This window comes from Perissodus microlepis, chromosome 10 (assembly GCF_051167445.1).
Source record: "Perissodus microlepis isolate ML-2025 ecotype Zambia chromosome 10, ASM5116744v1, whole genome shotgun sequence".
Lineage (NCBI taxonomy): Eukaryota > Metazoa > Chordata > Actinopteri > Cichliformes > Cichlidae > Perissodus > Perissodus microlepis.
Window position 1 is genome coordinate 10,515,222 of NC_140470.1, and position 25,557 is coordinate 10,540,778.

The following is a 25,557-nucleotide window of genomic DNA, read 5'->3' on the forward strand; positions in this document are numbered from 1 at the left end:
AAAAAAACGCAACTCCCTAATAAATGTTTCTGAAACACGTTGACAGAGAGAGGAAAAGAGGGCAGTGACAGAAGAAGAGATGAGCGGTTGCCATTTTGTTTAAGACTTTATTTTGTTTAAGCAGAAAAGAATTATAGTTCACAAAGAAGGGGAAGGAATAAAGGGATGCAGTGATGGAAAGGACATTTTCAGCTAGACCTGTGATTTACTCAGAGGCAACACCCAGAACAAAGTGAAGCAAGAAGAAAGCAAATGGCACCTTTAAAACCAAAAGCTGCCACTTTTCACAAAAAATGATTAAAACACAAGTAGGGGAAGGGAATCAGTTCGCTTGGTACAGCTTGATTTTTAGTTGCCACACAGAGGTGAGACAAATCTCTCTTTGAATGTCTTGAGGAGATATACCTGTCAGAGTACGTGTGAAAGAGAGTTTTTAAAGAGCAAACTAAACCATTTTTACTGGAAATTGTCTACAATTGTCACTGGAGGCAAAAACCTGTTGACCTTGAGAGCTGCACAAAAAGAAAAAACAGTGGGAGCGCAAAGGAAGAGAAAGCAGACGAGGAAATAAAATACAGGGAGTTGGGAGAGATTAGCTGGGCAATAAAATAGCTTCTGCTATCTTTAGAGTGAGCAGGCCTGCCTGTGTACTGGTCAATCCCAGCCCAGTAATGGGGCTCTTTATCACTGAGTCATTCAGTCTCTGCTGCGAGCTCGAGACTGCAGAGGTTCTTCAAGCCCTCTAACCGCAATGTATCTGGGCATGTAAATATTTTGTTGGAACTCATAGAGACTTAAAGATTCTGACATGTTCAAGCATTACGCAACTTGGAGATAATGTTAGATGATTAGGTGACGCTTTCAATATCTGTGGGATACTGTGCATCGCATTAAATATAAGACATCACTGCTTTGTACTGATACTATATTCTATCCATCCATTTTCTTAAGAGGTTACCTAACTTAGGGTCACGGGTTGCCAGTCCATCTGCTCACTCTGGCTTAAAGGTGGGCATTATGTGTATTTCCATCCATCCATCCATCCATCCACTTTCTTCACTTATCTAATTCAGGGTTGCAAAGGGGCTGAAACCTATCGCAGCTGTCATAGGGCAAGAGTCGGGGTACACCCTGAACAGGCCGCCAGTCTGTCAGAGCTAACATAGAAAGACAGGCAACCATTCAGACTCACATTCACACCTATGGTCAATTCAGAATCACAACTTAACCTAACCCCATGAACTTTATTCATAATCTGTATTAACATTTCTTATCTTATACTGGGCCTTGGTGCAGCCCTTCAGTTAATCCTCTGAAAGCTATTTTAGAACCCCTCCTCTGTTTGTGATTGGTTGCCCATCACAAACAGAAGGTCTAAACAGCAGGTGTGTGCCTGAGATAAGCACACGAGGCCCTGTCTTGCTGACATCCTACAGGCCAATAGTAGGACAAAGCTGTCTGAAACCAAGTGAGAGTGATCTGAAGTCTGAGCTTTTAGATCAGGAGGGTTAGTTGTACACACGTGCATTTATGGGGGTAGTGTCAAATATTGCATCTTTTCAGGTATTTTTTCTTTTTGTTGTATTTTGTTTTCAATTTTGGGATTGCTGTAGAAATTTGTTGTTGTTTTGAATGTGAAAATATAATTCAGTGTGGGTGTCTCACATTCCTCTCACTCACAGCAGTAATCACCTCACTGTTGCCAACTTTGTCACAAGTATGATAAATTTCATAGCCACTTAGCCATTTGTATTTTTATTAAAAGAAGAATAGCAAAAAAAAAAAAAAAATCTGGACAGTGCTGCTTTACAACTGAACTCTCAAAAGGACATCTCACACAATTTCCTTGTTTGTGTACAAACTTGTCAAAAAACATTGTTGTGGTTTTTATTTCTTCCTCTGAACCAGCAGTGAGACAAAAAGGAGGATATATGTCTTACATCTTTCTCTCTGAGCGAACATTCAAAATAAAGCATTTGTCAGCCAATCTGGTGGTTAGAAAATTTGCTGTTGATTACCACCAAACCCCCCTGAGCCCGGTAAATGGTATTCAGGACAGCCCTATAATTATCTGTTCCTTGAGAAAGCAAATAGACATACTTCTGAAAACAAAGAACTATTTTTTTGAGAGGCTTGATTCGTCTTAGTAGTAAAGATGAATCAAATATCTGCTAAAAACATATTAGTGCCTGAATAACTGGAGGGAAAAAGCACCATTGCTGTTAAGTTTTGCAAAACGAGGATAAAGTAAATTAAAGCCAAGAAAGAAAGAATCAAATGCTAAAAAAACCCAAAACAAACAAACATACAAACAAAAAACAAACTTGACAGCCGGGCAGCAATTTCTTCCACAGCCTCCAAACAAAGACCATTTCCAGCATGTGTCTCTGAGCTCCCAGTGCATGCCGAACCATTTGAACTCATGCTTATGACTGCAAATCTCCATCCTGGGAGCACTGTAGCGATGACACACGAATCTCACACACTGCAACCAATCTATCATCTTAATTACTTCCATTTCCATATTGCCATCTATTTTTTTATGTGGCAAATGAATTTATACGTCAGACAAATTGCTTGTCCTTGACTTGCTTATCAGTTATGTGGCAACCCACGGCGCACATGGGGCCATGTCAGCGGATGAGCTAACCAAACGTAATCTGTCGCTCAATCCATCCATGCCACCTTGCAGATTGGGTATGCACAGGAGACAAAGTACCTCAAGAGTGTGGTGGGGAAAATAAATAATAATAATGCAAGAGATAAAGTGGTGATTGGATTGAAGACATTAATCAACTATGAAAGGTTGTGTTTAACAGGAGGAATAAGTCATATAAGAAACAATGGACTATCTAACGAAACCTGAAGCTATGTCCCTGCGCTAGGCTGTTAAAGGTGATGTCTGTATGTGTGCGTGCGTATGTATATGCCTGTGTGTCTGACATTAACCCAGTGATTGTGTTGACAGTCTCTAAGCCCTAAGCGAGACGTCTCCTGGGCTCAGTAACTGCCTCAGGTTCAACAGTGAATGTCAGCGGTGAATGCTAGAATGACCCTGTGACATTAGTAGGTACACTGCATAGCCAGCTCAGCTGTCAAGCCACAGTTCACGTCTGTGGGCCACGGTGATAAAATGAAAGGTTGAACACAACACACCACAATGACTTGAATGCCATTTGTAAAAATAAAGTTTTCGGTTACTAACTGTGAAACCGGGTCAACTTTACATGACCGCAAAAGAACAAAACAGATGAGACACACAAAACAACCACAGAGACAAAATAACAAAGAAACTAAACAGCTAGATACACAGAGAAGAACTACAAAGACATAGAAAATGTCAGCAGAGAGATGCAAAACAATCACATAGAGAGACAAAACAAACACATGGAAACAAATTAGTTAAAAAGAGAAACAACATGAGAACAGAGAGAAGCAAAACAACCAAAACAGCTAAATGTAAAGAGATGCAAAACAACAAAAACAGCTAAATGTAAAGAGATGCAAAACAACAAAAACAGCTAAATGTAAAGAGACGCAAAACAACAAAAAGAAAGACAAAAGACACAGAAAACTATCAGATATGCGAAAGACTCACAAATAGACAAAACAACTAGAAAGAGAGGTAAAGCAAGCAGATGCAGACAGAAAATTCAATAGAATTTTATATCTCACCAAATCACAACAACAGTGGCCTCAAAGCAGTTTATACTGTAAGATAAAGACCCTACAACCATACAGAGGAAACCCCAACAATCTCCCAACCCCCTATGAGTAAGCATTTGGCAACAGTGGGGAGGAAAAACTCTCTTTTAACAGGAAGAAACCTCTGACAGAACCAGGTTCAGGGAAGGGTTGAGGGGTTCAACGATTATTTTTGCAATTTGTCGACTAATCAGATCATGCATCCATTGGACGTAACACGTACAGCTTATTGCACCAGCAGCATCTGCTCTTAAATAACTATCATTAGCTTACAGCTTTAAGTGTTTAAGGTATGTGCTAACTAAAAATAAAGACAAGATGATAGTTTATTAAATTTTAATGAAATCTGCAGATTGTTTCGGTGAAGTTAAAATAAATAAACTCAGCCATCTGCTCCTTGCTATCTAAAATATAACGGGACACCGGAGCATATTCTCGAGCGTCTCACACTTCTGATAATCAGTTGTCTGCTTGACGTTTATTCAGCTGTGTAAAAACTATAACTTTGATCTCAGCCAAACCGATTCACTACAAATAAAATACAAAAAAAAAAGCCAAACAATAACATTTTTAAGTTATCTAAGTGACTTATATATGTTTAACCTGAGTAGCGAAAGACGGCGGTGGGTTTGAAAACGATTTGCCGGGAGTCCGGCGTTCTCACGGGCTCTAGTGAGCCTTGCCCCCGGCTAGCTATCGAGCTGGTGGGTAACAGACGTCTCCGAAAACGTCGGAGTGCTTTTGAAAATATGTGGCGTCTTGATAAACTGAGCAGATATTTGAGGTTTACACAGCTACATTCTCGCCTGAAAATATGTTAAACATTTATTTTGTGAACCAGAAAGAATAATAAGAGTAAAACTAACTAGCTGCCGCCATTGTTAGGAAATGAGCTGGGCCCTGCTATGAATTCTGGGACACAGCTTCTTCTTCTTTGGGGTTTAACGGCAGCTGTCCTCCTTCTTCATGCAGTGCTGCCATCTTCTGTTTCAGTCCGTTATTACACTCTTAAATCCTACCACTTATTCCTGCGTCTTTTGGGATCTTACAAAGCTTCAAACGACGCGTCGACTATTAAATTAGTCGTCGACGATTTTGATAGTCGACGTAATCGTGACTAGCCGAATAATCGTGGCAGCCCTAAAAGTGATGCAAAAAACAAAAAGGATGACAACTAAAAAGACAGAGAAAACATCAGACAGAAGAAAAACGCTCACAGAGAGACAAAACAACAACAAAGAGAAGTAAAACAAACTGATGAAGACAAAATGACTACAAAGGGACACAAAATAACTACAAAGAAACAAAACTACAAAGACAGAAAATGACAACAGAGAGATGCAAAAAAACAAAAGAGGGTCAAAAGTTAAAAAACAAAAAACAAAACAGCTTGATGTAAAGTGATGCAAAACCAAGAACAAGAAAGAGAAAGCAAAGGCACAGAAAGTGTCGGAGCGATGCAAAACAACCACAAAGAGCAATGAGATAAATACGTGCATTAAATAACAAAAGAGATGCAAAACCATCATACATCGACAAAAATCACCACAAAGAGATTTAAAACCACCACATATTTTTTAAAAAAAGGATGTATATCTATTGTTGGCAAAGTTACAAACAGTCATTGGATGACTGTACCGGTGTATCTATTCAAACCTCACCACTAAGCAGCATCAAGGACAGTCGTTTAATTTTATTGCACTTCTTAACAAAAGCTTTTATTCACTCACTGGATCTCGTTGAATAAACGTATAGTATATTTTTACATAAACATGAATCCAGCCCATTTTTGTCAGACTACATTTTAGAACGCGGTTTACTAAGGAGCCGAAAAGAGAAAGCGGATCAGTATGAATGTGATGTGCACAAGGATGCTGTAGACAAAAGAAAAGCAAGAGCCCTGCACCTGGGCCCAGTAACTATTTATGAGCTGCCATTAATCAGTTAGTGTGTGCATTTTGAAATATAGCCTCTTTGTGTTGCTTGTGGATTCTGCACGTGGAAGTAATAAATGGGTGCTCCTGTGTATGATCTGTGTGTGTGTGTTTGTGTTACTGCATGCACCTCTCTCCTTTTGTTGCTTTATTTCAATAGAAAAGAAGTAAAAAGGGGAAAAAATGGACCTGATGTGCTTAAAATGCGTTTTAACTACTACTGACTATTTTATGCAATACTAAGGGGCTTTTACAGTGATGAAAATACTTTCTGTTCTGAAGATCAGTGAAAGCACAGTGCTGTCTGTTTAGCAGGTGGTATGTCGGCTGTGGAAGCTGTGTCTGCACAATCTATGTTTGGCCTTGGTGTGCAGAGACTTACTGAGTGAAACATAGCTGGTTGCAAAGCTCTAAAATATACTGATGTGTGCTTGTTTTTTGTATTTAAAACAAAAAGTTCAGTTAGGCTCAGCTTCAAGGCTGATGCCGCCTGTGCACACGGCTGAGGCAGGATGCTTTCTTCAGAGGAAGTGTCAGCCTCGCAGCACAGAGGAGGCCCGTGTCCTGCTCCATGGCACCGTCCTGGGTGATCATTATCTGACGATATATAGAAACCTTTATGAAGAGTGCAGGATACAGCTGGGTGTGTTTGATGGGGCGGCAGCAACATAATGAATCCCTACAGGAGACACGGGGGCCCTGCTGTGCTGCTGTAATGAAGCGCTGGCCTGCCATCCCTCCCTGACACACTGGCATTAAGGAAAAATGGAAACCATTACCTTCAGCCTTCACCACAGTGTACCAAGTGGGAGGACCTGGAGCAGGCTTAGATGTGTCTGTGTATTCGTGCATGTTTGTCGGTCAGGAATAACAAACAGCTAAGGCATAGACGAGACACAACAGGGGATCCACATCAGACAGGATTCATAAAAAATACAGCCGAAAATTTGACAAACTATTGAAAAGTTAAAACCAAAGAAAAGGATGCTTTTCCATAACTGTTAACTTCTACAGACATATTTGATTTCAGACATGTGCAGCAGATATAACAGACAGGATTTTAAAGAGGGTTGGATGTCTCCTCTCAGCCACATTCCAGCAGAAAGTCTCTACAACTGCCCAGGGATCTTAACAGCTTTCTTTGTGTGTGTTGCATGTCTCAGTAGCCCCCCACTAAGCTTATCCTTGCTTCAATGCGTCTTATTAGGAGTAGAATGTCTTTGTTTGTTGTGGATTTCCAACCGGGTAAACAGACTATGCTTTTCAGCCTTGTGCATGTTACAATTTCTCACATTTCAGGGTTGCATCAAGAGTCTTTTTTTCAAGTGTTGAAATTCACAAAGGCCCATGGGAACGAGAACAAAGGGATTTTTCTTCTTAATACTCTGCAAATGGTATTTTGTGGGCTGACTTCTTAAAAGTAAAAAGTCAGTTGTAATGGCTGTGTCCTCCACTGTTGGCTGGTCTCTTAAATTGGAGTGCCACTGGCTGGAGACCATTTGATCAGCAGATCTCTGGGATCAAGTTCATTACAAGAGATGGAGCACCACAGCAGCCTGCCACAGATGAAGCCTTTAGATTAGATGGGCTTTCCCCTTTCGCTCTGTAGTTCCTTCCTCTGTCTTTTCATTAGTCTACCATTCCTGCTTGCCTCTTTCATTTAAAAAAAAGGTTGCACAAAGGAAATCGTGCAAGTTCTTGGTAACAAATGATTAGTAATATCTAAAGTGTTTTCTGGTGGCTTACAGGGTTGCGGGAGCAAAGCTTTGATTTTGTGGGAGCTTTAATCACCAGATTTAGCCACTTAATGTTAGGAATAGGTAAGAAAAATCAACACTGGAAGTAGTGCTCAGAGTCCACAATTGGTTCTTTGTGTAAAAGACAGTACAGTTACTTGAAATATTTCAGAAAAAAACAGGCAGGGAAAGTCTGTGTTCATAAAAAAATAATAAATAATGATCCTGTGTAGTATTCATCTAATCTGCAGCTCTGCAGTTTATATCTACCATATGCAGTATGTTGTGATTGCCAGTGTTTCAGAACGATGCAGATGCAGAAGCATCTACATCGAGTTAAATTAACCTTTTTGAAAAACTCTAAATTGATTGGTTCATGTCTGGATCGTGCTGACCAATCAGAAGCGTTGCTAAAAGTTCTCTATATTCAATAAGAAGAAGTATTAGGCAAACACTGCTGTATTGCTAACTGTAACTTCTACATCCCTTGTTCCTGTCAAGTAGTTTGTAAGAAATATTAGGGTATAAGGGGACAAAAGGAAAAGGAAAGAGACAATGAGAAGGAATACTTTGTAATGTTTATAACTATTTAAAATCCTCAGTGCCTAATAAATAAAGAATTTAAAACAAAGACAGAAGCAGTAATCACACTGTGAATCAAGCATTTATTCCATTAGAGGAGGCCAGTATCTGTTTGAGAGTTTGAGCATGTTTTACAAAAGGCTCGATTACGCAAAGTGCATAAATACAAATGTATTAACAGCTTAGCAGGAGGAGAAAGACCCTATTAGGTGATGCGGCATCAGCACATACTCGGGGTTACGCTATCAGTATTCCAGTCTGTTTGAGACTCATTTAAGTGTCACTTCCTCTGAAGTTTAAGATCTAATTGTTTCTTCTTTTTTGCTAAATCTCTGTTTCATGGTCTTTGTAGTCAGTTTTATCTTCCTTTGGCTTTTTCAATCTTTGTTCCTTTCCTCAGTGACTTCCCCATCTGTTCCTATGTGTTTACTCTTCATTCTCCTTTCACTCACTTCCTGTTTTATTTTGAACATTATTTCCTCTTGTGGCTTTCTGTCCATCCTTTGTTTTTGTTTTTTCCCCACTCCTTCATGTCGACTGAGTTCACTTCTTATTCCTGTGTTCTCCCTCAGCCTGTCAGATCACTGTTGTGACTCCCTCAAGTCTCAGTTTGACTCCCCGGTCAGGCTCCTTTGTACCTGGATTTGGACTTTTGGTTTTATGTTTCGGACCTCCTCTCTCCGAGCTGCTGTATACATTACATTTTTGCCACTGTTGCCATTCTATCTTCTATGGTGTCTGCAGCTGGGCCCACACTTGATTACTCCCTCAAAGCAATGCATTTAAATTGACTTGTAAACAGTAATTTACTGGTTCCCATTCAAATGCTCTTCGCATACTATATAAGCAGTCATTGTGGGAATGACTTTTCTACAACCCATTAGTAACCATGAAATACGCGTATAAATTATTCACCTTCTTTAATACCACAAGTTCTAATATTTTCACTTTAGAGGCGATGACACATGATGCACGGAGCGCTAAAATGATTGCATTTGCACACACTGCATCACACTGAGAATTTAGGTGCCTTTCACACTTCGACCTTAAAACCGTTTGCTTTTGCATCTCTTACATTTTTAATGAGCCCTGCCTCGCTCTGTCAGCAACGACTGAGACAGACAGGTGCACACACACATGTTTTAATGACATCTCTTTAAGTGCTGTCCATTCTAGTGGATAAGTGACTTTTAGCAGTTCCCCCTCAGCCTCACCCTGCATCATCTCTTTGGTCTTCTGAAGTTTGTTGCTTAAAGGAAGAGAGCTCATCCTGCTCTTTAATCACCCACATATTCTCTTTGATCTGTGGAGCCAATCAAAAATTTACCTCCACCCTGGCAGTGCGGATAAATGCCTCCCATCTCTCCTTCAATCGATCACACGCTTTCAGATCTGTAAATGAAGGTAACAAGGATGACCAGAGAGGTAATCAAGACGACCACTGAGACACGAGGGAGAGGAGCGCTAATGCAGTGAGAGCAGTCAGAACAGCGGTGGCTCAGCTGCTCTCACACACACACAGACACACACACACACACACAGGCTGGCCTGTGTGACTGGGTGACATTTGACCCTTCTTGGGAGCAGAGCCTTGGTAATACCAGTCTGTCGCACTCTCCTTTATTTAATCCTTCGTCTTTCTCCCCGTCGCACACACACACATGCAGGGCTTCAGTGGTCAGGGTCAGAGAGTGACCTCGGTCCACTGAGGCGTGACTCTGGGGCTTAATCACACATACTTATTGTCTCGCCCTCTGAGCCTCCATCGCGCCAAAACTGACAGCTTGAAAGACGTTGAACAAAGTATTCAGAGATGGAGGCAACTCCGGAAAGCAAAAGGAGGAGAAATTATTGCAGGCTAAAACCCCCGACATGCAGCTTCGGTTAATGATTCACAAAAGTGATTGACATGTGAATTATTTATGGCACAGTGCTACACACACACACACAAGGTTCTCCAGTAGTATAACTACAAACTGTTTATTATCAGTTGCCTTTTTCTGATCTGCACTGCACGCTCTTTTTTTTTCTTCCAAAAACCAGTTTGAACAGCGCCTCCCCTGAAAACACACACAGACATGTTGACTGTCCATCGATCACAGCTATCACAACAAGCTGATATTTGGAGTGGACTCACTGTGAGATGACAGAAGAGTGTAATAACTGGGTAATGGTGACAACAGACCCCATGACAGGATAAGTACAAGAAAAGGAATCCAAGTGGTATTTTTTTTTCTCTGGGTTAAGGATACCAAGAATTGCAGCTGGTGAACCAGCGTGGCACCGACTCCTGAGCCGCTCAATCCAGTTTGTGTGGTTTGTGCATGGTTCAGTTTATCCTACTGCTGAGCCAGGGCTCACACTGTGTTATTTTCTTTAATCTTTCATGAACCATTTCATTTATTTGTATTCTAGTTTCTTCTGATCTTGGCTCTGGTTCTCGAGTGTTTCTGTCGGACAAGAATACAAATCTGGATAAAACGCTATATAACACACAGCACCTCCCCCCACCGCTAACCAATAAGCTGCACTGGCTAGTATATCTGCTGTGGAGACAGATGCAATTTCTGCAGTTCCAGGCCGGCCTTACTGAGCAATTTATCAGGAGCAGCACAGGAACTCATCATCACAGTCTGGTGTATGAGGTCACAGAGGTGAACTGGGTGGGCAGTAACCTGGCGGTTTATGTGTGGAGTATAATGCAGAAGATCAAACCGACTGCAGAACATCACGTTAGCCCTACACCTCCAGCACTTGACACGACATACCTGAGTCCTTACTTTCCAGGGTTTGGTTTCAATTGCAAACCCATTCAACTGCAGTATAGCTGGGCTGCCCTTTTGCAGCTGAATGCAGATATTCACTACTTGCCTCTCAATTGACACAGCGAGGTGTCTCCACACTTGTGTGCAACTATTAAGTGCTATCACGGGAGAATGGCGAGGCAGCCCGGGCAGCGTAAACAGAGCTGTTATCTCTGACTGCTGATGCAGTGAAAACATGCTGCACATGTGTCACAGCTTGATTTCCTGCAAGGTGCCCAGAGACTCATGCGTGCACAGTCTTCTCTGAATTTCAACCACAGCCATTATGTATAAGTTGTGTGAGAAAAGATTATTTTAATGCAAGTATCTAAGACTTCAGCAACCTTGCACACAACGAGCAAGTACAACTTTATCTCTTGTCACAAAACTTCACAATGTGGGGAAAACAAACAAATAAAAGGTTTTTAAATCGTCCGCCTTTATTTTGGAGAGGCAGTAATCAAACAGAGACACAGGGCCACTTCATTGTCGCACCATCTGTACGAAGGATGAATACACGGAAGACAAAGGCAGGTGCGAAACTGACTGGCCACGCTACAATAACAGGGGAGGGCCCTTGTTGTCCTTGTTATTACGACTTTAAATCAGCACTTATCTTTAACTGTGCACAAACACTCCAAGAGCATCTCGTGCATGTCTGGAACAAAAACCCCTTTGTTTAAACACAGGGACACAGCAAACCAAAAAAAAGCAATGCATTGTTTCCACCTCTACACACACACATGTATGCACACAACAATCCCAATTTCACATAAACACTGATGTGTTCTCCAGTGTCAAATTATCCTGATAACTGGGGGTTCAGGCAGCATAAAGACTGGTTAACATCTTCAATGGCTACTCTATTAGCGGCTTTGTCACTAAGCAACAGCACAAAAACCCCACACCCCAACCAATTTCTCTCTCATACACACACAGCACACACACACACACACACACACACACACACACACACACTGTCCCTTTGAATGAAATGATGCTGTATCTAATTTGGAGGGTGTTTGATAGACACCACTTTAATGACCCAGGGCCTTGGTGAGGACTTAAGCTGACAGAAACATCTATAGGGACGTCTATCACGTCAGGGAGAAACGACTTTGAACAATCAAATAAACATCTACACAGCATGGGGTGGGGGATGTTGTTATTATCACTCCAACAAAGCCAAAAGCTATGAATAAACAGTTAATGCAGTTAGTGTTTAAAAAATCTAGAGAATTTACAGCCACAGATGCTGGAAACTGAGGCCGCTCCCTGTCCTCAGCATAATGCTGCAGCACTCTGGGAGTACTGAGTAGCATGTAATGAGTATAGCCATGCAGCTTTAGTCATGAAATGCCTAATTAGCCATTACCCCCCCTCACAAAAAAAAAAAAAGTGGCAATGAGACCATCACCGTCTCTCCTCAGAGCTGATATGAAACAGCACAGCCTCAGAGGAACCTCGTGGCAGCAAGCACAGTCAGCCTATCAGATGTCTCCTTCTACGCTTCAGGTCCCAGCAATGAGACCACGATAAGGTTTCTCTTTCATAGCGCTGGCCCAGCACGCCCACACAAACTGTGGCCTGCAGTTCATGCAATTTTGCGGGTTAATTAGAATTTAAGTGTCTGGTGTTTACAAGAATATAGCCATATGTGGTCCAGATTTTGCTCAGCAACACTTTGTGTTTCAAAGAATGGGTTTAGCTCACACAGATATACATGTGCAGGAGACAAGCCGCTTCTGACCGCGCTCAGTTGTAATGTCAATCATACTGCCTGTCATTAGCGATTTTCTCCTCTCTCTGTTTTGGGATAATTAAGCAGCTGAATTTGGTGCCCATCTTGGTTAATGAGGGGTGATGTGCTGAGACTGTGTATGCATAGAAAATTATCTGTATACTTAGAAAAGAGAATAGAAATCTACTGAGACAAAATGATAAAGTCTCTCCAAAAGAGGGGTTCTTTTTTTTGTTGTTGTTGTTGTTTTGCCACAGAAAGGTCAAGGTCAAGTTCAGTGAGCCGGACCTGAGGGGGAAAGAGGAGGATGAGGTCTGGTCGAGCTACAGTACATTTCCTCGGCTCGCTGTTTCACCCGTCTCCCCTGCAACAGTTCAACTCGTGTGTGCAAGTTTACACCGAATACATTTACATTCATTAGCGTTGACATTTGCGATTGTGGCGTATTGATGTCCATTTGGCTAGTAGTGGGTGTGTGATTAGTTTATTGAGTTTGGAAACTAGTGTGTGTGTGTGAGTGTGTGTGCTTAGTCTGTAATGATGGTGTAATTTTGCGGGAACACACGGAGGTGCAGGGCTGGTGCATCAGAGGTGAAAGACCCTGTCGGCGCTGCCATTGATTGAACAGCAAAAACAAACTGAATATGCGGACCTGCATTTAAAGATCTCGACAGCAGGGCGTGATGAATGTGTGAGCTAAATATCACCATAAAACCATCTGTAAAGCCGCTCACTGTGAATGACTGGCCAGGGTTCTTCTGTGCATGTGCAGTCGTGTCTTACAAAGTGACGTGCATCCTTTAGAAAGAAAAAAATAAGAAGGAAAAGTGACTTTTGTGGAATGATAAAATACTGTCGCTTTAACAGACCTGATGAAATCTGCAAACCCATCTCTATAAAGGGCTGTAGAGCCATAAGGGAAGCAAACTGGTTCTATTATACCTTTAGGTTTATTAAAATGACCTATCATTAGTCATCAAAAGCTGTTTGTACCCAATCAACTGATGTTAATCTGGTACCGCAGTTCAGTTTCTCTCTTTAGGATGGCTGCCATGTCAAGTTAGGTGATTGTGGTCCAGCTGGAAATGTCAAAAGCCACAGTGTCAATTATGACATGCTGATCCGTGAGGAGTCCTACACACAGAATCAGCTGCCCATGAGAGACTGCACGGCAGGACAAACACTGATGTCCAGTGATGTTTGTCTGTTAGATTGGGCCATTTGCAGGGTCACATCCCAGGTTTACACAGAAAAATCGTGGGCTACCAATCCTCACATCTCCCCTAACACTGTTCGGCTTGCTAATGTCATCCCAAATGCACAGCCGTGAAGCCGGCATTACCCTCCCCGACTAAGTAAATTTGAGCAGCGCGACCAGCTCAAGCCAAAGCATGTCTGTGTGCTTCCATCACCTACATCACTGCCCATGCACGTCTCATGCCCGGCCTGTACCCACCCAATGTACCATCTGCCTTGGCAGTCAACTGCACCAGACCAGGCCAAGCCATTGCTTCAAAGAGGGGTGAGGCAGAGATGGGAGCACGCGGGGCTGTTCCAGATGCTCCTCAATCCAGCTGCAGCCTGTTGGCAATGTCAAGGCATGTCAGCTCACCCCTGGATTAAGGAGCGCCTCCCCTCACTCTGCCTGTTCCTTGGGCTGCTGTCCCACACTATCTGTAGGGTAGTTGCCAAGCCCATTATCCATGCACGGTTTAAGTCAAAATGCCACACGCTCGCTAACTGATCGATGGGGTCTTAAACAGTGGGGGGCCATTTAAACACAGAGTGCAGCGGGAGTTTGTGTGTGTGTGTGTGTTTGACAGATTACATGGTTTCCACCACCATCTCATCTTTCCCAGCCGTCTGTATGGATTTAGGTGGCTGGCCTGTGGGCCAGGCTCCATCGATTACGCGGAGCCAGCCAATCACACTGACAGACAGCTCGGGTGAGGGCGCACCTTGGCTTTTAATAGTCCTGTCTGCGATGCACATGTTCATGTGGAGACCTGAGCACAGATAGTAAAACACTGCAACTAATGCACACTGACACCCAGCAGGCAGCCAGTGTAACCTTGTGTATCTGCATAATGAGACAGACAAAGACGTAGGCACAGACAACCTCCAGCAGTCAACACACACGCACACACACACCAAAACAATGCTTTTTTATTTTTTTTATCTAAGCCTAGGCTTTCTTGGTGCTTTTTTGCCTCTCGTGTGTGTCTCTGCTCTACTGGTGGGCTGAGTAACAGCTTAAAAAAAGTACTCAGAGAGGAAATGCAAATGACCTTGTCTCATCTTGAAGCAAACAATGGCAAATTAAATTAAGGTTCCCTGCAACTTGGGAAGTGCTGTTTTCTCAGTCTTGTTGGTTATACAACGTGTGTGCATGTGTTTTCAGATTGTGCGTACGTGTAAGCGTGTGTGTGTGCGCATGTAGGTGGTCCGGCTGTGACGTTGCCTTTTCTTTAAATCGTATTAAGCCCCATTTAAATTCTGTTTTAATGCAAACTAGTGTGAATAATAATTTAATTGGGCCAGACCAAACACAATTTTCTAAAAATGTGTCGGCGTTATTGTGAGACAGAGTTTAGCAACATGGAGCTCTGTCTCTGTGTTTTTTTTTGTTTGTTTCTTTTTATCGTGTGTGTGGGGGGTGCTATTCAAGAACCCAGCTCTTTGTCTGACCAGCTCCCCTGTGACAACCACTCAAAGCAACTCTCAGCCGTTTTATAATTCACCCCGAGGTAGGTGGCTACAGTAAACTGTCAACAACACAAGCTCCTACTGAAATCCCATTAAGTGACGATGAATTAGTCCTCTGTTGCATCTGTCCTTGCTTTTTTTGTGTGCAAACAAGCCAAAGACACACACGTGTGTGCATCACACTTGCTCATAATATTCCAATAATGCTCCAACACCAAGCGGGCTAAACCTGGAGGTGTGGGGGAGGCTCCGAGGTACCTTTTATTATCAGCGCGGTGAAACGGAGACCCCATTGGCCTATGGGATGGGGGTGCCAAGCCCAGGGACATTATGATAATAGAGCTTTTATGGGGAGTAGAACCCATACAGGTTGATGTGTTTTCTAAGGATACAATAACAGCAGACTGGATACAGCTAGCAGCATCTCGAACATTTCCTCCATTCTTATCAGATTTAATGTTCTCTGCTGCATAACAGCTTCTCATAGTTTGTCTTTCCCAACTGATTTGTGACTCGGGGTGAGGAAGTATGTAAGCATTCATATCTGCTGTCACTTACGCCTGCTCTGTGCCGGTCCTGCTGCTCTCCCCGCCTCACGCTTTCCATGTATGCATGATGAAAAGCAGTGAGGTTGCAGAGCAGAGCCATACTGCCACGTATGAATTACAGCAGATGAAAATGACACTATTTTTTTGACTATTGTAGTTCAGACTGAACTAATATATTATTAGAGGATTGATCTGTCTTGATGAGGAGTGTGTACAGAAGGGCCCAAATGCAGCATCCAAAGGCAGATGATGTAAAACAAAAACAAAAAGCTATTATTTTAAATGGCCCTTAAAATCCAGCCAGAAGAAAACAACTAGTAACTTTTAACATAAAATAGACTGACACAGTCATGAATGCTAGTGCTAGATAGATAGACAGATAGACAGACAGATAGACAGACAGACAACGGACTGGCCTTTAAGGCGTGGCAGATAAATACAACAAAATAAAATGATACGACCAAGACAAAAACTGCGGTATTTTGTAAATATAACAATAAACGCAAATTCACTGTGTAATTGTGTAACTTTATTAGCGCATCCTCCTGAAATATGCCAACCACATTGACAGTAACAGCCTGCTCTCTGCCCCTTAACGCTCTCTGGTTGGTTTCTTTCAAAATAAGACACACAACTACAACACAGGAAAAGACCCAGGGAAACAGAGTTAACAATAAAAACCTTGAAAAACCATAAATTTCACACCCGAGCCTCAACTCGGCCTGAACGACTCACAGATCGGTACGAGTCCGTGGCCCAGGGGTTGGGGACCACTGAGATAGACTAGGTAGGATTAAAAAGCAACAGCTGGAGGAACAAAAACTATTTAGCTCAGACTACACTGCATTTAACACAGAAATGATTCTGTCTTGGACATCCCTGCGTTGGCCCAGGAACACTTCCAGAAATCACTGTGAACACGGCCCAAGTTCTATCGTGCAAAGGAGTGATATGTGTATGTGATCTAGAAAAGCGACTGTCTTCTCTGTGCCAAAGCTCGTTTAAATAGACTGGGGCAAAGTGGGAAACTGTTCAGTGATCAGACAAACTGATGTTCTTTTTGGAAAATATGGACGCCCCATCTGCACTAAAGAGAAGAAAACCCAGCCAGGTTGTTATCAGTGCTCAGTTTAAAAGTCTGCAACTCTAATTCTATGGGGGTAAAATAGTGGCTGTGGAATTGAAAACTTGCACATCTATAAGGGCATCATGAATCCTGTACAGCAGCGGTCCCCAACCCCCGGGCCTCGGACCGGTACCGGTCCGTGAGTCGTTTGGTACCGGGCCGTGAGAGTTGAGGCTCAGGTGTGAAATGTATGGTTTTCAGGGTTTTTATCGGTTTTCAGCGTTATTTTGTTATCGTTTTGATCGTTAACTCGGTTTTCCTGGGTCTTTTCACGTGTGTTATGAGTAAATCTTCTTTTTTTCGGTACCGGTACTAGTTTTATTTTGTTGTATTCAACCGCGACACCTTAAAGGCCGGTCCGTGAAAATATTGTCGGGCATAAACCGGTCCGTGGCGCAAAAAAGGTTGGGGACTGCTGCTGTACAGTACTGACTTTAAGTCAGTTTTTTAACAAAATAAACATGATCGCTCCATTATCAGCTGTTTGAACAGAGACATGGTCGTGTTAATTCATGTAACAAAATTGAATCAAGTCATGATATTAAAATAAATACCATGATAAAAGATAAACACTAGTATGTCATTTTACTCTCCGTCCTCTCTGCACCGGACTTATTATTTTGTCTTTGGCAGACACAGCCATTTGTCAGCGTTTTAACATGACCAGGCTTCAACAAGCAGCAGGGAGTGGCTCTTTGTGTGTGTGTCTGCATTCAGCACGTTGCACACACAGTCACACCTGCACACACCGAAACACTTCTCCAGCAGACAGAAGACAGTCCCCATTTGTGAGCGACTGGGATTATAGCTTTCAGCAGCAGCAGAGCAAAGCTGATATGAAAGCTATATGGATTTCTGTTATCAAACATGTAACAGAGGATGCCCCTGGTTACGCAAGTGGAAAAACAGAAATGTTTCAGCATTCCTTTTGATCTCTTTGAGGCAGATGGAGATATTTGAAAATACCAAACTGGTAGCATTTGCCGAATCCTTTCTTTATCATTGGTAATTGCTAATAGAGACTGGCCTATTAAGAATCTGCAGCTAAAAGCATCGTATAACATAAGCACCTACTCCAAGAGCCAAGAAATGTCATGTGAATACTGTCCATTTAATGTAACTAAGTACTCCAATAGAGATAATTGCACAGGAGTGGTGGGATAAGTTAACAGCCGCCATCAAATCCTAAGGTCGCCCTGCAACGGCGGCAAACTCACTTTCTTAAGCTGACACTGAATATTTTCAGGCCGAGTAGCATCTTTCATTCAAGGTCATTTTGTGAGACTCAGCTCCTTTTACAAGCGACAAACAGGATGTTATTGACCTTGTAGTTTTAGGTTTTGAAAATATGGTTCCAGCCCCCTGTATACGAACAAGGCAAGTACAGCCTAGAATAAACAAGAACAGAAACGTGAAAAATAGCACGAGGACTTAAAGTACACATAGGTCCTTTCAAATATGACCAAACTGTGGTTATATGATCCATGAAATGTGGTTAACCTGCCAGCCCAGGCTGCTGCAGCGCTGCAGAAGCCAAGATTAAAACTAACACAACTGCTGGACCTGCTGTGTAGCTGGAGGGTTCGTGTGACCCGGTCATAGTGTAACCTTTCCTTTCTGTTACAGTTCACAGATCTCTCTGCGCTCAGCCCCGCGGCTGTTAGGCATTTGTCACAAATATTGCCGTGTTATGAAAAAGCCTGCTTTAGCGCAAACATGTAAAGCGTGAGCCGCTGCCCTGACGGCAACCTCCACCCTTGGGTTGCTTCAGCATGACATTAGCAACCCGTCTTTATTAGAGCTATTAGTCTGCAAGGATTGTTTTTCATATCCAGGCCGTGTTAATGTGAGGTTAGATTGATGATGATGATGATACTCGGAGTCGAGATCCTGCATCTGATTTCCAAAGGTTGACAATGAAGGCTTCATTTCCATAATGAATCCTCAGCCTCTCTGATGAGCTGTTGACAGAGGAGAAAACAACAAGTGTTGTGTCTTCTGCAGATAAATAATGGAGGAGTAGAAAATGAGCCTGTCCGGTAAATGACCCAATGCTTGTTTTTCACCTTTTCTGAGTTTCTACTTTCACAAATTGTAACAAATCCAACTGAAGTTTTAAGGCTTTCGCTTAAAGCCACGACGATCTAGCCTAAAGCTTTCTGTCAAAGGAGACAAAGCCCTTTCTCTCGTCCACACACATTTCTGCTCCGCCCTCCCCGGCTCCTGCGAACAGCCTACCTTCTAGCTTTATTGCCAGAGAGTGACTCTGGCTAGATGAGATCCCCACACAGCTTAACATCTGGGCGCTTTGCCGCTGATGCCCTCATAAATAAAAGATAACTCCTGCCTACCGCGCACAGTCGCACTGGTATAAATCATGTATATGGATTTTCACTAGGCTTTCACTCTCTTTTTCTCTTACAGTCTCTCAACCCCCTTCCTTCATTCTGCCTTCATTCCATAATTCTTCCTCTCTTTTCTTTCTTTCGCTCTGTCTTTACACCCAGTGTGAAGTCCAGGAGACTAAGGAAGATGGCAGGTAATTAGAAGCTTCATGATGGCAGGAAGAGAGGCCACCTTATCCTTGTCCTCCTCTAATTCAAAATCACCGTAGCTTGCTCTCAGGATGGGATATCTCAAGACTGCTATCGGCACTTCAGGTAGCTGTCACCAATAACATATTCACCTGTACTTTTCAAATAAATGTCAAAGTGAAGGATGTTGAAGGCATGGTGTGAGTTTAACGGCACAAAAAGTCAAAGATAAAAGTTTTTCCAACATTACTTAGGGCTGATTAAAGTTTACAAGTATTTACTAGTATTGCGAGGCAGTAAAAATTTGTAACATTTGCACTGGTAGCAGAACTATGTATGAATACGGTCTACACATGTAAAAACAGTGTGCATCAATAGATTAGACTCATCTTTGCTCTAATTACCGAGGTTACCGAGATTCGAACTTTCAAAATTCGAACTTTGTTCTTGAGTTATTGTATTCGCAAACTTGGGTGTCCACGTTGCTTGCCCACCCGTCCGGCTGGGTGACGACAATACTAAAGGCTGACGGGGTAAAAAGTAGACGGGATGGCAGAAACACCCTTTCAACTATGTAATCCCTTTGATGTTGCATAGTTTGTCCACCAGAGGGCGCTCCAACTTCCCTGCTTGCAAAACACGACTTTGAAATGGCACAAACAAGTGTCTATGTGACTTTTAAATCACCAAATATGAGTATTGGTTGTAAAAATCCTATATCTGTAAGTCTTTACCTGTGATTCCACCAACTCTATGAAAATACAATACAATAAAAATGATCACTGGGGTAGCAGACTGAAGTCTTTTAGTGACAAAATCAAGCAGAACTTGCAACAAGCCTTCAGTTTTTCTTACCTCTATTTTCTTGGTTTTCTGATCCACAGCTTCAACGATTCACTCTTCCTGCTCTCAACACAACATTTTTGCTGCTCTAAAATTCTCTGATTAACTGACCTGCTCATTTGGCAGTTAAAGCCTCAGATCTGTCCACCAGGAGCTGGTAAAAACTAAAGCTTGGACTACAAAAGTAGCTAGTTATACCTCAAAATGAATGCAGTTTCTTATTTTCTGATTGTTTAAATAAGGCAATGGTGCAGATTTTTTTCCCCTTGTGCGAGAGACTACACATTTAATCAGCAAGGGCACTCAATTTTCCCTCAGTAACATTAACATTGTTACAATCATAGCACAAAGTTTTCTAACAGCACTGAATGACCGCATTTAATTAGGTGAAATACTTCTATATTCACAGTAAAACCTGAGTGAAATAGGCTCTTAAGCATTTGAAAACATGAGAATGAAACTGGGTTTTGAAGCATTGAGCTGCCTTGACACATTTTTTTTTAATATAACAGCATTTCTGTTGTAAGAGAAAATTTTAGGATGTAATACTTTCAGATTTTTTGAGTTTAGGCTTTAGGAGCAGGAGGCACAGATACATCACACGTCACTTTAAAATGGGTTTATAATATGATATAAACCAGCATATGTATAATATTTATCAACGATGAAGATACAACTATTGTGAAAATGAGGTCTGAGCAATACGACCTTGCCAATAATAACATAGATTTATTAATGTACAGTTTGACACTCTACTGATGCCTGAGGGAAAATTATTTCTTCTTGCTGTCCCCAAAGCCCTCGCATTACATTATCGGAGGAATGGAAGCATTACATGTCAGACCATGAAGACACAAAACATCCAGACAGAATATGACGAGCAGCACAGTTAAGTTGAAGCGAGAGATAAATTGCAGGAACGGAGGTGGAACACAGATCATCATGGCTGATCAATAGACGGGCTGGAAGACGGAGTCATGGACAGCTTTCTGTCTCATCTGTTAGGAGACGGGTGACTGTAAGGCCTGATGGCTGGTGAACAGTCGAATGATTAGCTGATATATTTAATCCCGAAGGAAAGGAAGCCCAAATCAGCTTAAAAAAAAAACTAATTATGTCAAGTCTCCTCTCACTGATGATAAAGGATAATTACTTTTTTATTCCCCTCGCTAAGGCTGAATACGTTCCCTCAGATGTGGCGACGTAACCTTTAACGAACACGGTTTGATTGATGAGGAGTCTCATTTCTCCCATCCAAATGATTACCAATCACTGTTTCCCCCTCCTCAGAAACGCACACACACTCACACTCAGACACACATACAAATAATCTATCCATTCACTCAACTGGCTACAAACAAGTTTGTGCGTGACACTCGAAAAGGAAAGCACCTCATTTTAGGACTTTCATTACTCATATCATCTGATAGTTACATCTCCAGCGCACTGAGACAGAATGCAATTACAGTGGAAAAAGAGAGAGGGCTCTGCTTTATCTGTCCCTGGGAAGAGGAGCATTCACATCCACAATGACCGCCTCTGACAACGGTGTCAGCCACAGACAATACCCTGCCATATCTATCTGTCTTTGGAGGAGAGATACTCTCGGACAGCGGGAGCTGGTGATGAATGAGACATCGCAAGTGTCTGATACATATTTCTCATTTTCCAGAACAAACAATACAGACGTCTGAAATGAATTTCACCAGCTGAAGGTACACAGGCGGCACAAATCACTTGGCAGGCAGGAGGAAATAGGCAATTCTTACATATATGGAAACACTTGCTCCAATTCATTACCTACCACAGATCCCTGGGTTTGATTTGACCCATTTTCTCTAGCATAGCAATGATCTAGGGTTGACCAACATCTTCAGATATTATAAAAGAGAGGCAGGCACTCAAGAAACCCTGAATAGAGATCTGTATGAGAACTCCGTAGCGGGTAAGACAACAGCTGTCAGGCCGCTACTGCCAAGAGCCAATCAACAGATGAACTGGTAAACGAGCAAGTGTTGTTGCAGTGACACATGCACACTGTAAAGGGTAATGGCAGATTCAACCTTGTGGTGGTGGCCATATCTATTCGTTATAGTAGTAAACATGGAAAGCATCCTAATTGTTTTTCTTGGCTTACTATATCCATAATGTGAACTAGCACAGCTTTTGTGCTCTGGTGGGATGAACTAAAGATTTTGTCTCGAGTCTGATGGATGCAGAACTTTTAAGACCAATATCAATATTTGATATCAGATATTTAAAAATCTGATATTCTGATATATCGTCTGATTTTTTTTCTTTTAAGTACACCCACATAGCAGACAGGTCTGGCCCGGATCTGGTGTCAAGCCAACACTGCTGGCTGACTTCTGGCATGGTAAGTGGTATGTCATCCAGATATGGGCCAGGCCTGGCGTAGATGGCACTGTTTATGTGATGGCATGCCACATCTGGCCCGATTGTGGTTTGGTTTATGTGACCCAGGCTCATAGAAAACAGGTCTGGCCCGGATCCAGCATCAAGCTGGCACTTCTGACTGACTGGTGTCATGGCAGAGTTTATGTCAACCAGATGTGGGCCAGGTCTAGCAATGATGACACTATTTATGTTCCTATTTTCCTATTTTAGTTAGAAGACCCAAATGCCATGTTGCAATACTATATTGCTATAGTAGCCAACGTTTCAAATGCAGATTTGACAGGTTTGTGAGTTTATACTTTATCCAAATCCTAGTGAGGGTTTACTCATGTTTACCAGGAGCTACAGCCACCCAGTGGTAAACATGGTGGTGGTAAACAGTCCACTCTTGACATGCACCAGTCTGCATGTCAAGAGTGTGAATATGTATGAATGTAGTTAGGAAGCACTCAGTTTAGTGAAAGTGTGTTATTGGGTGAAAGTGGCATGTTGTATAGAGCACTTTGAGTAATTTGAGAGTCGAAAAGCGCTATAAAACACTCAGTCCATTCACTGTCTGAACAGAGTTTCGTCATGTTACTTTTGCACAATTATGTTCCGGCACATGTTGTTATCACATGGCTTGATTAAGGTACACATTAGGCTGACATCTGGGGCCAGAGCTGAAACTGTTCTGGGCCAGCACAGGGCCAGCAGTGTCTGCAACTGGCCTGTGGCTGCACACAATTTACACATGGTCCACATACCGCAAAGAAAGACGGCCCCCTTTGGTGGCTGAGATCTGGTTTGTCAGAGGTGGCCCACACATGGACCAGCACAGGACCACCTGTGTGTCTGCAACTGGCCTTGTGCTGACCCATGTGTGGGCCACCAAAGGGCCGTCATTCTTTGCGGTATGTGGGCCATGTGTAAGCACATTGTGTGGGCCAGATCCAGGCCATACCAATTTTGCTATGTGGGTAGCATAAACAGACTTCCCACTATATTTTTTGTGTTTATGGTTATTTATTTACTCATTTACGCTTTGCCCAATTCTGCTGGGATCAGCTGATTGTTGTGTTTGTGGCATCTGAAATATGCATGTTATCAATAGAAAACATGGTTGAAAAGTTCTTTGTCCATCTCGTTTATTTGTTATTTTTATTTATCTGCCATAAATAGATCGATAACTACCTGATAATATCAGTCCGCTGGTTAATCTGACAGGGTTGAGCTATTACTGAAGCTGTAATGTCGCCAACTTTTTAAGAGGCTTTTAATCATTAGACTGGTGAAATTAAAATTATGGGTCTCTCCCAATTTATGTGCATAGAATGTGTTAACCTGCTGAGTGGCTTTCATTAGGCATCAATCAATCCAAGGACAACTGGTTTTCCTCAACCACTTTTAGAGTTCTCGTGTTGCTGTCAGATTATTTACCCAAACTAATAAATTAGAGTTGCAAACTATCAATCAAAGTGAAAATGCAATCAGGACTCTTTAATAAAAATAATCTTTTGATCCAGTGCTCTCGATCAGTGGTTTGTGATACATAACGAATCATTTTAGACCCAGTAATTTAAAGTGCCAGTGAAAACTGATGAACTAGCAACGCTTCTACCCTCAAAGGTTACTCTCACGACCCTCCTTACATTTAAAATCTTCATTTCAGCTTAGGGAACCCTATTAACTTGTACAAACAACTTGACAGTATAAGAAATTACATGCCCCCCCCCATCTCATTCTAACAGCTTCTGTTAATTCCTATGAGACTACAGAGCAAGTGTACAACACATGTCCGTATCTGGCGTTTTCTTCTCTGCAGTGACACTTGACAAATGCGGTGTTCCCTCTCTAAACCTGGTTACTAGCAGGTTGTCCAGTGACAGCAGCTATTTGCTGTTTAATGCCTCCAAAATCCGATTATGTCTTTCGGGGGTGCAGTTACCAGCTGACAGAGATGGATGGAGATTATAAACTAAGGCACTGCCCGAGCAGAACATTTTTTAAAAGGTTAGGAAAGACATAAAAATAGCAAGGCTCAAGGATATCTGTGGTTTAACATCCCTGCCTCTAAGGTCAGAGAAGTCAAGGTGGAGGACATGATACAGGAAGGTGGTTATTGGTGCTTCGTTCTCCAAAACTACACATGCTAATATGATAGATGAAGTTCTCCCTTTTTTTGTAGTGGCTGTACATTATGACCACAAAGAGAAAGAAAAAGAGGGAAAATGACAACAAAGAAGAGAAATTGATTGTATTCCCAAAGGTTTCGCTGGTAAATTAGCAGTTTGTGTCTATCCACTTAGAAGTCCATAAAAGGTGGTAATTTAATCTGCAAAGAATACATGACAAGGCTATTAACCACAGTCTCCAATGGTAAGTCTGGCTCCAGGTGAGCTATGAAGGCACAGTAGTAAACACTGATTTCTATCAGGCATGAATACCAGGTAATCAAAAGCCAGTTGTGAGCACGGCCAGTGTTAGCACTAAGGAGTGCTGAACAGACTCGTTGTTTTGCCAGGTTTTCAGTGTGAATGTTACTCCACCGCTCATTCAGCTGAGACAGTATCAGTTTCAGCACCAGTGAACTATTTCAACTGTGTGTTTGCCAACACAGTTTAATCTCTGGGAAAAAAAGGTCCAATCCAATAATCACATTCCTCCTCTTGTATTGTCTTTAAGCCTTTCTCACTTTCTGGAAGGGCCCATTCATAGACCGGGGACTATTCTACCTTATCCTGAAAGGCTTCAAACCCTCCAACTCCTCAATGGCTGAGAACAGGCGAGCCTGAGCTTTCTCTGGGTAACACAATTAGCCATGGAGCGTCCGGGTCCGGCCTCCTTCCTATTCAGGCTGTGTTTGATGGCCAGCCAGTGCCATGACTTCACCCATACACA

The 25,557-nt window shown here is 42.2% G+C and overlaps 2 protein-coding genes across 2 annotated transcripts in view; both read right to left on the reverse strand.

Moving 5' to 3' along the window:
• Positions 1–25,557, reverse strand: part of lhfpl7 (LHFPL tetraspan subfamily member 7) — a 124,776-nt gene that overhangs the window by 10,295 nt on the left and 88,924 nt on the right. The gene's annotated exons all lie outside the window — the stretch shown is intronic.
• Positions 6,114–25,557, reverse strand: part of LOC146378813 (E3 SUMO-protein ligase KIAA1586-like) — a 30,772-nt gene continuing 11,328 nt past the window's right edge. Inside the window, exon 2 of the mRNA XM_084941613.1 lies at positions 6,114–6,236. Coding sequence (XP_084797739.1) covers positions 6,114–6,236 — 123 coding nt within the window. The remainder of the gene's footprint in view (positions 6,237–25,557) is intronic.